Source organism: Poecilia reticulata, linkage group LG12 (genome assembly GCF_000633615.1).
Source record: "Poecilia reticulata strain Guanapo linkage group LG12, Guppy_female_1.0+MT, whole genome shotgun sequence".
NCBI classification, from domain to species: domain Eukaryota; kingdom Metazoa; phylum Chordata; class Actinopteri; order Cyprinodontiformes; family Poeciliidae; genus Poecilia; species Poecilia reticulata.
The window spans coordinates 15,819,919-15,832,091 of record NC_024342.1 but is presented as its reverse complement, the minus strand read 5'-3'; the positions used below and the strand labels follow the sequence as shown (position 1 = coordinate 15,832,091).

The following is a 12,173-nucleotide window of genomic DNA, read 5'->3' as shown; positions in this document are numbered from 1 at the left end:
CTGGGGAGAGGGAAGTCTGGGCCTCCCTTCTGAAGCTGCTGCCCCCGCGACCCGACCCCGGATAAGCAGCAGAAAATGGATGGATGGATGGATAATTAAAGAGGCAGACAGAACAAATTATAATATTACAATTCTAAAATAAAAGAAGGCTTTATTAATCCCAGAGGGAAATTAAATGTTGTTGTAGCTCATTAATTCAGATTCTTCAAAGAGTTATTGAAGGTGGAAGGTCTCCTGTAGCAGTCTGCATTACAGCAAATCTGAAGAAGCCTCTGACTGAAGATACTCTGTTTTCTCAGAGTATTTTCAGTCTTGAGAAAACAGAGTATCTTTAATAATTAAATCAGCCGATTATAGGAAAAGAGGATAAAGGCTGGTGAAAAACCTTTGGGGTCGGAGAAGCTGTAATTGAACTCAGGCATCACTGTTGCATGAAACCACTGCTGCTGTGTCATGTTGCTTTGTTCCATAGAAACCATTCAAAGTCCTGCAAGGTTTTAATTAAACCATTTCTGCTGAAATCCACAAGTCAAAACATAAGCAGGCAGTCCTTTGTTTCTGCGAATTTCCATGGAATTGTTTCAAATGTGTGATTTTTCCTCGACACTAACTTTATTTCACAGCTGATGTTAAACAGAGAAGCAACTAGCATAAACGGGCTACCTTGCCAAACTTCCCGAATGTCTCGTCTCAATTCTTTTCAGCGTTCGCCTTTACCTTGATGCAAAGGAGGCTAACATGTCAAGAGTGAGCCTGAATTTAACAAGCTAAGCCAGCGCTGTCAACACAGCCTTGGAAGTTCATTAGTCAAATTCACTCCCTTTCAGCTACCACACAAAAAGCCACAGATGCTTTGACTTGGCAGAAAGAGCACATAAATGAAGCTCTGCATACTTTCCATTTTAGTGTTTGGAGTTGTTTGACTCCAGAGCTTTGCTCGCTGAATGAAGAGCGTCTTTCTTTTTGAGCGAACCGTCCCGATGGAGGCAGACATAATCCTGCTTCTGCATGATTTATCAGACACACACAAGGGAGGCAGAGTTCCTTCAGTCTCTCTCCTTACCGCTGCTCTTTCTCAAAGAGGTTTTTTTTTTAATTTTTTTTATGTCAAACTGTTCAGCAAAAAAAAAAAAAGATAAGCTAAATCAGCATCTCAGACCAGTAAAACTTTTCATCTCCTTGCAAACATTTCAGTGGTGTTTGTTGTCCAGATGGCCTCAGTCTAGCTCTCTGTGCCGGTCACAACAACAAAGTGACTCGGTTTCATGCAGCATGGACCTGAGTGCTGAACTCCATGACGGCAGCTTTATTGTTCTTCTGTTTGATCTCATTCCCACCTTTCATCTTTTGCTTCCTGCACGCTGAGGATTGAGGTAAAGACTGCCACGTGTTTCATCTGTGAATGTGAAGCCAGTTTTGATTTAACGTTGGTAATTTAAGCATTATGAACAACATTGAACACCGCATCAAGGAGTCTGAACGTGGAATGTTTTACTCCATCTTTTCACTTGTGTCCTCTTTTCGTTACTTTTGCGATTATTCTGCCGCGGATTGTTCTGTCTTTCTTTGTTGGGTTTGTATTTAGTTTCTCTCTCAGCTGAAGTACATATGCTGCTAGATAATAAACAGATGGGAAGACATTTAATTTTCAAATCTGTAACAAACAGGAAATGTGTTAGCAGAACATACAGCCAATGTAAAAATAAAGTAATTGGAGGATGATTGCGTGGCATACTTTTTAATGACTTCTCAAGAGAACAAACTTATTCACAAGTGATTTTAATTGTATTTCTTTTTTAATGGAAAGACTGCAATTGTAAAATCTTGTTTTTTTTTTACATTTGTGGATTAAGTATTGCACACAGTTGAAATGGAAACGCAGCTTCTCTGGCGCCTGATTTTTGGAAACGGCTCACCTGAAGATAAACGTTGAAACAGTTTGTATCCAGGATGTGTGTGGTCTGCAGAGATGTTACGGAGCTGCTCTTTTCCTGACTCTAGATCTGTAAAGGTCCTGGATGGATGGAGTGTCAGCCATGATGATCCTCCAGACATAATTGTTGCCGGATGAGCCAAACCGCACAGTGATGGACGAACACAGGACAGACTAAATAACTGCAGGTTCAACGATGACCGGCAAGTCCAAGTGACCAACAAACCACTAACAGGTAAAACCCACCAGGGTTCTTGTTGACACTTTCCAGCTGCAGTTCTGCCTCTCAGATGTTGTGAAGGAAGTCAACATTTTGTCGAAGAAAGCTCATTGAGGAAAGAGGGGAAAAAATGTTTCACCATTACCTCCTCTTTTATGTGCAACAATTTTTCACAATATTCCAGTGTTGTTGGATCTGGATCAATTTTAAATTGATTCTCCAGATTATAAATGACTTGATGTCATTTCCAGGACATCCAGACCTCAGAAAAGACGAGCAGTCTGACAGCATCACCATGACGATTTACCAGGCCGACTAGATGTTTTCCTGTTTTCTTACTTTCTTTGTGTCCCATTCAGTCTCAAAGGGATTCAGAGTGAGGGACTCCCAAAAGACACACCGAAACAAACCAGACCAAGAACATTTTGGGCAAAAGCAAATCTGTCGTGTTAAGATTTCCGCAGTAGCTGAGCAGAGCGACTTTGGGACAAATATTCTGTGAGAAAGGCCCTAAAGTTAAACTCTTGAGAGAGCGATAAACTTTACGTCTCAAAGCTTTTATTCAAAACTAGTGTAGAATTTATCTCATTTATTTATGTTTGTCTTCGTGTTATTTTTACATAAATAAATGGTTATAAAATGAATAACATATTCAATTATTCTGTTTAATTATTATTTAATTAAAGAACTAGATCCTAATTTCATAGAGAGTGATTAATTACCTACATGACATTAATATACGTTGACAGCTATGAACGTTTTCACTCTAGCCAGATTGGTTTAGTTATTTCCTCTCGTTAAATTTGTCCAACATTTGATTGATAATCTGAAACAAGAAATTTGATTTTTAAAAAGATGAGACAAAAAAAATCTCTCTTTTGTTTTTTACCACATCTGTAGACATTTTTTGTTGCTTTAATCTTTGTGTTAGCAAAGGCAGGAAAAGGCAGGAAATGGCCTCCTCCTCTACAGACTCTCAGTGTTCCAGCACTATACAGACTTTACAGGAGCTCGCCTGGGCGGGTTGAGTGAGGTCCTGCAGACAGGCCGCCTCCTCGGTGGACGAATAAAAGGAGAAGAAACAGCTCGCCGGTTCTTTATGTTGGGACTATTTTGGTCTCATAACATCTAAAATGGACTAAATTGACCAATTTTTTCACAATATATACAATCGTGACCGGTTTTAAAACTGTGAAGCCACATAACGACCCACTTTTCCTGACATCACACTTAAAACTGTAATGTCTTTACCATTCAACCACATCACTTGCTGTTGTTGGGTAATTAAACAGCGAGGCAGAAGGAGTTCTCATATTATATAGACGTGTGTTGTTATTTTCAACATTTTTTACCTCCATTCTCTTAATTCCCCCGACTCCACGGCCACCGTAGTACGACGCGTCCACAGTGGGCCACCTCTTCTTTGGAAAACCGTCTTCGTCATCCTAAACAGTGTTTTAGACACTTAAAATGAATGAATTTAATTGTGACTTAAATGTGTAAATGAAATCAACCTACGGAGAGGTCTTCAATCACAGGAGGAGGTGGCTCATGAATAACCTGCAACGAGTTAAAACCGTTACTTTAGCATGTAAAAATTAATTAATGGAGCATTCGGCTGATTGCAAAAGCAAATCCGTTTATGTCCTTTTATTCTTGGCTATTTTCATACCACGGTGCAGCAGAGAGGCCAGAACCACCACAGCAGAATAACGGTGAACAAGAGCAGCAGGATGAGCAACGCGATCCCCACAAAGGTCCCGTCGGACTGCAAAGAAGATTTCAATTTTCACTTTGCAGTGCTTTTGATTCTTAACAGTTAAACAAATGACAAGACTTTACGTCAAGTAAACGTGATATGGAACAAAAACAACAATTATACAAGAATTAAAAAAAAATCAGAGTAAAGACTGGGGAGAAGTCCACTGCGTAGCTGATGTTTGTTGTTCACATCTAACCAGAAGGTAATGATCTGAACCAGTTTTGTTTCTTTTGTACTTACACAGGTGATGGCAGTAATTGTGACAGAGCTGGATATGAAGCTGAGGCCGTTATTCATGCTGACATGGAGAGAGGCTGACCTGGAAAAAGGGAAGATTTCCATCAATGAATGAAAGGATCCACTTAACAAAACCAAATGAATGCATTTGTGTGCTATACTTGTCATCTAATTAGTTTATTTTCATTTCTGCAGGAGGGTTAAATCGTGGTATGTTTCTCTCTGATCCCAGGCATTGTTTCGGTATCACGATTAATGCATATTTTAAGCTGCATGTGTTGGGAATGTCACACAAAATCTAATTCCCTGATCCATGTATTTCAGCAGAGAAGCTAAGTTAGCCTTTTTCTATCCTTTTTTAAAATTTTAAGCTGTTTTTCTGTTCACAATTTGCTAAACTCTGCTTTAGATTAAAGTAGAGGTGAGTCAGCTTCATGGTGTCATTAATGAGCATGCATAAACAAAAATTCGAGCACAAGCAGTGACTCGGTGCGCCACATATAATATCTTATTGTTTTACATCTTATTGTTTTACTCTATATGTGTTTCTTGTGAACATTATTCCCACTTACATTCCAAATCTCTCCAGAACCGGAGCTGGACACAAAAGATAAGTATCTCTCACCACCAAAGGTCTTTCCACTGCAGGAACAGAAAAAAAGAAGATTTAAATCTCAAAGAGATTAAAAAAAAATCACAGGATGGGTCAGCGATGAAGAGGAAAAGTCAAATTCAAATTTTTTTTCTCGTCTTGAAACAGAAGCTTCAATCCTTTTTTCTTTTTTTTGTTATTACATTTCTGGACTTCCTGTTCTGATGGAAACTGAAGCAAGCAGGGGAGGGTTTGTGGCTTATTTACCCTGGCTGAGCGAGTGTCTAGCGTGTGCAAAGAGCCCTGGTTTCTGATGAGCTCCACATTCCTCTGCAGACATCTGAGAAGTCCTGAGTGCTTTACCAGCCGATTCAAAGCAAAGAACGACGGCGCTGATGGTGACTAAAGAACTGGAAGGCTAACGTCACAGCGGCCCACCAAGAATTTTTGGCCCCTGCCCATCCATATGCTGAGAGTCAAAATGCGTTCAACAGACTGGCGTCAAAGACATCAGAGTGCCTATTATGTAACGAGGATTAAGACTTAGTATTGGCTGTGCTTTTAGGTAACAATTATCGAGTTTATTATTTAGTTTTATTGACTCATCCTTAGTATTTCCACACTTAGCTTGCTATTTATAGTGACAGTCTCTTTTTTTTTTGTCGAATACTTAAATAAACATCTGGATTAAATTGTGTTTCTAAACATTTAGAGGTCATAAAAGACTTGAGAATGAGGTGGAGGATCAACTTTCTGCAGGACAATGAATATAAACGTATAACCGGCGCTGCAATGGGACAAAATAGATGTGTTATTTTTAACCTTGATCCCTTGTCCTTCACATTTTAGGTGTGTCTCCACTGCACCACACCTAACTCAAATGAATGCACAACCTTCTCAGCAAAAGCCTGTTAACCTAGTTAACCTAACACATGCAGGGCAGGGGATCTAGAGGATGGATAAAATGGTTCAGTCAAAGTCCAGGCTTAGATCCATCTGAGACTCTGGAGCAGGACATTCAGTCTGACTGAATCTCCATCTAATCTGACTGAGCTTCACCAATTTTGCAAAGAAGAATGGTCAGAAATATCACAAAAAATGTGTTATCTGTTTGTGGAAAAACTCCAGAAGGTACCTTTGAGATTTTTATTTTTAGAAAATTTTGTTTGATTCAACACACAAAATCTCAGTAAGATACGGAAAAGTTTGAGTTTGTAACATAACGTCTAAGGGCAACAACTGCTTTTGTGTGGCACTGTAGCCACAACTGAGCCGAGAGTAAAATTGAACACATTACAAGCTGTTATTAGGCATGATAAGATCTTTTAAAGTGAAGAACATTTTTATAAAATTTACCAAAATTATAGATACTTTGGCTTTGAATGAGTCACTGCAGGAAGATAGTTTTTGTTTTCAAGCTTTTTATCTCTCAGTTTTAGTATTTAACAAAAAAATATTTACAGTTATACTGAAATAAGTTTGCGATAAATCCCAAAGAAGTTCAGCACTTACTGAAAGTCACTGTGTCGTTGATGCGGAAGCTGCAGAGGACTTTCTGCACGTCTCTGGCGTGAAGGAAACCGTTTCCTTTGACAGACACCTGGAAGTTTTCTGGAGGGACATGGCAAATTAGAAATATTCTTCTAAAAGAAAAAATAACCTCTGTGAACGTTTTTGAGTAAATAAAACCAGAAGTTTAAATAAGCTGATCAAACATCTCTTAGCTAAATACCAGAAAACATTTTTGAAACTTTCTTCAAATTCAGAAGTTTAACATACATCTTATCAGTATCAGAGATAATTGTCTGTATGACTTGGATCAAATCTTAAGCAAAAATAGGTCAACAGACACATTAGAGATCACCTGTAGACGTATTTTAAGACCACACCTAAAACACACTGTGTTCTCGTTTGACATCAAATCAAAAGAAACCAGCCGAGATGTCAGGAAGAGAATTTGTGCAGCAGCAAAAACCTGGTTCATCCTTAGGAACAATTTCTGGATGTTTGAACATTTATCTGTTTAAACAATTTTATGCAAGTTTAGTCATTATGGAAAAGTCCAGTCATCACACTCAGGAAGGAGCAGGAGGTTATGTGACCCAAAGGTAAATGTGTTTTGGTCTAAAATGTGCAGAAAGACCCCAGATCAAGTCAAAGAGCATCATTATCCACGTGAAACGTGTCCTGAGGTGACATGGGCTCTTCAGCGAGGAGGAAGCCATTGCTTTAAAAGAAACATCAACAGCCAGACTCCGCTTTGCAGATGCACACATGGAGCAGGACACTCATTTTGGGAGAAATGTCCTGTGATCTGATGAAACTAGAGTGGAACTGTTTGGCCATGATCACCTTTGTTACTTTTGCGGGAACAACAGACTCTTGTAGCATCCTAACTTTCAAGTATGTTGGTGGCAGCATCATGCTGTGGGGCTGTTTGGCTGCAGGAGGAACTGCTGCTTTGTATAATATAGATGTGATCATGAGGAAAGAACATTATGTGGAAATATTGAAGCAACATCTAAAGATAACAAACTGTTTCTTCCACCAAATATTGATTTCTGAACCCTTCCTGATTTAAAATGTTAGTATTGTTGTTTCTACACGAATATGAACTTGATTTCTTTGCATTACTTGAAGCTTTTTTATTATTTTGACCATTTCTCATTTTCTGCAAATACTAAATGCTTGGAATTTCAGAGACATGTCAGAAGTTCATAGAATAAAACTCAAAAATATTCCTATAAAAAGTAAAATCAGAGAAACTGATCATTTTAAATGGTCTTTTAATTTTTTCCAGAGCTTTTCTATGAAAAGACAATTATCCCTGATTCTCACCAAATGTATGAAGAAAGTTGGGGGGAAAAAACAAAACACACACACACACTCTAAAAAATGCCCTTTCTGGTAAATAGAAATTATTTTGGTAATTCTAACTGACCCAAAACAACAAAAGTTTGGTTTAATTTAACTTCAGACAGTGAGAAAAAAAATATCTCTGTGTTTTACTTTTTCAGTGTATGTAAATTTCTGGCTCCAACTGTATATGTTCATAATAAAAATTTAAAAAAAGCATTTTATGTTTTTGTTTTTCTCACCTCCTTCACAGATACTTGAGGGCTCTACAGCCAGGATCTCGATGCAGGATCTCTTCAAGATCTAAAAAAAGAAGTTAATCACATCACAAACTCTGTATTTTGCTCTTCTAGGATCTAATCAGGATTGTGGCGCACCGAGTCAATAACTCCTTGCAGAGCTTGAAATCCATCATGCACAGGGAATACGTGGTCCTTACTGTCAGCTATGGTGGAAAGCTGTCAATTAAAGCAGCAAACACTTTAAGTCACTCCAATTTAACAATGTATTGATCCATTTATGAGCTGGCAGGCAGAAGTCACCTGTGTTTCGTTGAAGTCTTTCACCCCAACGCAGTACACAGTGGCACCGAGTTGCCTTGCTCTGCCAGCCTAAATGGTTAGACAAGACTTTAAAGTCCAATTTGAAAAATGAGAGGAAAAACAGGAACATCCTCCTCCTCAGCTCGGAGTCATTTTCCTCACCTCTCTTTCCGCCAGGTCGAACTGATTCTCCCTCAGCTCTCCATCTGTCAGGGCAATGATAACACTAGCTGTCCGGTAGCCTTAAGAAGAAGAAGAAGAAGAAGAAATCAAGAGTTTAAGATGTGAAAAATATGTAATTTAGCCAAAGGGTAGTTTTCTGTGTAGACATCAGGTTCTTTGTGTCCTGATACATGCTTGAATATTGAGAAATTCCCATTTTAAAAGTGCTCTCACCATACCCAGTGCCATAGTATATTTGCTCACTGGCCTGAAAGGAAAACATCTGAAGTCAGTCCTCTGACTCGGACTTGATTTTTCCATTCAACACGTTTATCAAGTTATTTACCCTTTGAAAGCCTCTGTGCATGAAGGTGTCTCCGCCTGGATGCACCATGCGCAGCTCCTCCAGTCCCTCTCGAATTTGCTCTCTGATTAGGAAACAATAAGAAAACGCCGAAAATTCAAACCAGAGCCGGACGCATAAAGCAGAGTGTTGTTGTGAGTCCCACCTGTCCTCTGTTAGCGGCATGAGGATCCGTCCCTCAGTGGAAAAGACGATAAAAGACATCCGCAGCTGAGGACTGGGACATTTAGAATAAAGACAATAAATGACAGAAGGTAACTGTGACATTTCATTTGGCTGGATTTTCCGCACAAACCTGATGAACTTGTGGGCGAGATGATCCACGAAGTAATAGATCTCGTTCCAGTAATACTGCACACTGCCAGACCTGAGTCACAAAGTCCAGAGCAGAGAAAAAGAAAAATAAGAGACGGGAATATTTCTGACGCAAAACATTCAAATAGTTGAAACTTTTTCAAAGACTGACAAGTTAAATGAGGCACAAACCGATTAAATATTCCAATTAGTTTAATTGCAGAGGTGTTACTATTGAGAGTTGATCATTTATTCAATAAATTATTACTTTAAAGTAGTTAGCCAACTGTTTACTCAACCAAACACTGTAGAATGCATTGTAATGAATTTTGACAGTTGCTTGACTCTGATTGGTAGTTTAGACCAAAGTTCAGATTAAATTATTTAATTATTTGCAGAAAAACAAGATGGTTAATTATAACAAATAAGAAAATATCCATATTTTCTCAGGGTCTTTCTAAGTTGTGGAGTTTTCTGAGTGTTTCTGTTTCTGTTCTCATTAATTATCCGTCCAGTCCTGAAACATGGCAGCACAAAATCTACTTAAAGAAGAAAAAACTTGACCTAAGAAGAAGCATCAGATCTAAAATATATGATAGACCAAGTTTGATGCTCTTTAAAATACAGGGGGGAAATCCAGCCAAGGTGGAGATCTACTGATTAAAACTAGAAAGTACAAAACATTCTGGGCAATTTTATAAATTATAAAATTGGATATGACACAGCACTTTATGGAAACCACAGTGTGAGCTACTTAAAGACCAAAGACTAAACCCACACAAACAAAACCAGGGAGTTGAAACCTGATCTGCAAGATGATCCAAGTCACCCAATTCATTTCCAAAAGAAAATTAACCAAACCTTTTATTACTCTTCACAAACAACAGCGACATTATGTTGCACAACGGCTAAAGAGCTGAACAATAGGTCTATATTCATATCTGTTTACACATTACAAATAAACCGTGGGATAATTTCATGAACTTTCACTGTTGCTATCGCAAAAAAATAGCAAACTAGAGCCAAAGTCACAAGATTTTAGCTGTTGCTCTCTTTTGCTTTGCATTTTAATGTCAGGTGCAAGTAAAAAAAAGAAAAAAGTGAACAAAAAATGCAGGGTATTATATTGACGTCAGTAATTAAATGGAAATTTGGAGCTCTGAGCGGCTCCAGCGCCTACCCTGGGCAGCCTCTCGTCCTTATGTTTTCATTTATCCAGAGATGTGAGTCTAAGTGGAGGGACGCCGCCAAAAACCAGGGATCTTTGGAACATCTGGCTCTAATGGTGCAAGGGTTCTGCTGCCCAGAGCGCAGAGAGAAACGCTGCTGCTCCTGTCAGGAAAGTACGTCTGCAGTTTGACAACGCGAGTCTCTGCAGTGAGTTTTATTGTCCGAGATGAAAAAACAGTTTTCTCTGTTAAACCCAGAGATGTAAACCAGGTCATGTGACACAGGATCCGCTCTGAAAGGTCATGTTATCTCCGTGACAATTTAATCGCCTGTTGTGATTTAACCCTCGTGTGTTTAAAGGACTTAGGAATCTGCTGCTGGATTTTATTAGCACTTTAGAAGATAGCAGGTTTATTTCGAAAAAAAATCAGTAGATTAGGGGGATGTACTTGGATAAATCATCAGTTATGTAAGTCTGCGTACTGTCTAAATAAAAACTTTTAAGGAAAAACATAAAATTGTCCATTTTTTATTGCATTCCAATATTTCATTCATATTTCAAATTCCTATTTTAGCAGTCAAGCAACATAGAAAGACAACTGGAAGCAGCACATTAGCTAACTGTGACAAATGCCTTATTGCAGACTTAGGGTTTTCAAAAAATTGTTGTAAACAATAGAGAACATAGCATAATGTAAACTTGAAATAATATCAGAGTGTTAAGAAATCTTAAAGTCAGAGGTAACGTTTTCAAAACACAGAATTTGATGAACTTATGAGTTAGTTTTCAGAAACTTTTCCAGAATTCAGAAGTTACTTTCGGAAATTTGCTACATACTTTATTTTATCTTTTTTTTTTTTTTTTTTTTTTTAGCAATTTTCATCGAATTTACTGATTACTTGCCCGAAATTTAGGGATTACTTTCAGGACTTAGTAGGTATAACTTTACCTAACTTACTACTTACTTTCCTGAATCGTAAGATTTGCTTCCTGAGTCTCACTAGGTTTTTTTCTAGAACTTTAGTGGAACAAGCTGAATAACGTGACTGGAACTTGAAAGATTCTTTCATAAATAATTTAGGTTATTCATCAAAACCTATTAGTTTGCTCTATGGAGATTGCAGGGAAGTATGTTGCAAGTTTCAGAAAGGTTTATCTTCATAAACCAGGAAAAAGCAGCCACTAAATTTTGTTGAAGCTGCATGTAAGTTCCAGCCTCTAAGTTATGGAAAATTATCTTGTAAACTGTAAAAAAATAAATAAATAAATAAATAAATAAAAATATTTAGGTTAAACACAAATATAAGAAGTATAGTATAAAGACGTGCTTCCAAGTTGTTCACATTTGTGCGCACTGTTCACTTATTGCAGTCACAAACCCTTTATTTACATGCCCAACTATAATTAGAAACTGTAGCTTTTTATAGCAACAACTTTTGCACCTGTGACATCAAATAAAAACTGTGATGATTCATGCACCAAACTTCTCCTGAGATTATCCGAAAGTAGAAGCACTCACTTGTCTAGAACAAAGTAAAGATCAAATCCTCCATAGCAGGACGACCCTTCTTCCCTTCTTTCATATATCTGTGCCATGCCGCTGACCGCCAGGACTGCCACCAGTATGCCCAGCTCCACACGCAGTATGGCTTGCGCACACCAGGACTGGGACATGATTCCAAATTTAAGACAGGCCTGACTCGGCCTGAATGAGAGTAAAAGCAAATATTCTCCAGTTGAAATATTCCCCGTTTAAGGTGCTCAAGTGTGGAGAGGCATCCTGGGAAGACTGATCTCCAAAGCATAAAGTTCTCCTCTGAGTTAGAGTCCCATCTCTGCCGCAGCAGCAGATGTACGCTGGCAAAGGACCATGGAAACCAGTGGGACTGGGTCTCTGGCTCCCTCTTTCTTCCATTTGCATCAAAGGTTTCTGCAAAAACAGAAAAAAAAAATCATTTAATGGTAGATTGAACACTATTTCTCCGATCTGATACTTGTGAATGAACCTACAGCTTTTCAGTCCTTTTTGTCTTTTAAAAT

At 38.3% G+C, this 12,173-nt stretch overlaps 1 protein-coding gene across 1 annotated transcript in view; it reads right to left on the bottom strand.

Annotated features, from left to right (window-relative positions):
* Window positions 1–11,932, bottom strand: part of antxr1b (ANTXR cell adhesion molecule 1b) — an 18,999-nt gene extending 7,067 nt beyond the window's left edge. Inside the window, exons 1-15 of the mRNA XM_008424143.2 lie at window positions 11,653–11,932; window positions 8,964–9,035; window positions 8,814–8,885; window positions 8,651–8,732; window positions 8,539–8,572; window positions 8,305–8,384; window positions 8,143–8,211; window positions 7,978–8,058; window positions 7,843–7,903; window positions 6,257–6,355; window positions 4,725–4,794; window positions 4,156–4,234; window positions 3,826–3,921; window positions 3,672–3,713; window positions 3,506–3,598 (exon numbers count right to left, since the gene is read on the bottom strand). Of these exons, the coding sequence (XP_008422365.1) occupies window positions 3,506–3,598; window positions 3,672–3,713; window positions 3,826–3,921; window positions 4,156–4,234; window positions 4,725–4,794; window positions 6,257–6,355; window positions 7,843–7,903; window positions 7,978–8,058; window positions 8,143–8,211; window positions 8,305–8,384; window positions 8,539–8,572; window positions 8,651–8,732; window positions 8,814–8,885; window positions 8,964–9,035; window positions 11,653–11,807 (1,185 nt within the window). The 5' untranslated portion in view covers window positions 11,808–11,932. The remainder of the gene's footprint in view (window positions 1–3,505; window positions 3,599–3,671; window positions 3,714–3,825; window positions 3,922–4,155; window positions 4,235–4,724; window positions 4,795–6,256; window positions 6,356–7,842; window positions 7,904–7,977; window positions 8,059–8,142; window positions 8,212–8,304; window positions 8,385–8,538; window positions 8,573–8,650; window positions 8,733–8,813; window positions 8,886–8,963; window positions 9,036–11,652) is intronic.
* Between the last annotated feature and the right edge of the window lie 241 nt (window positions 11,933–12,173).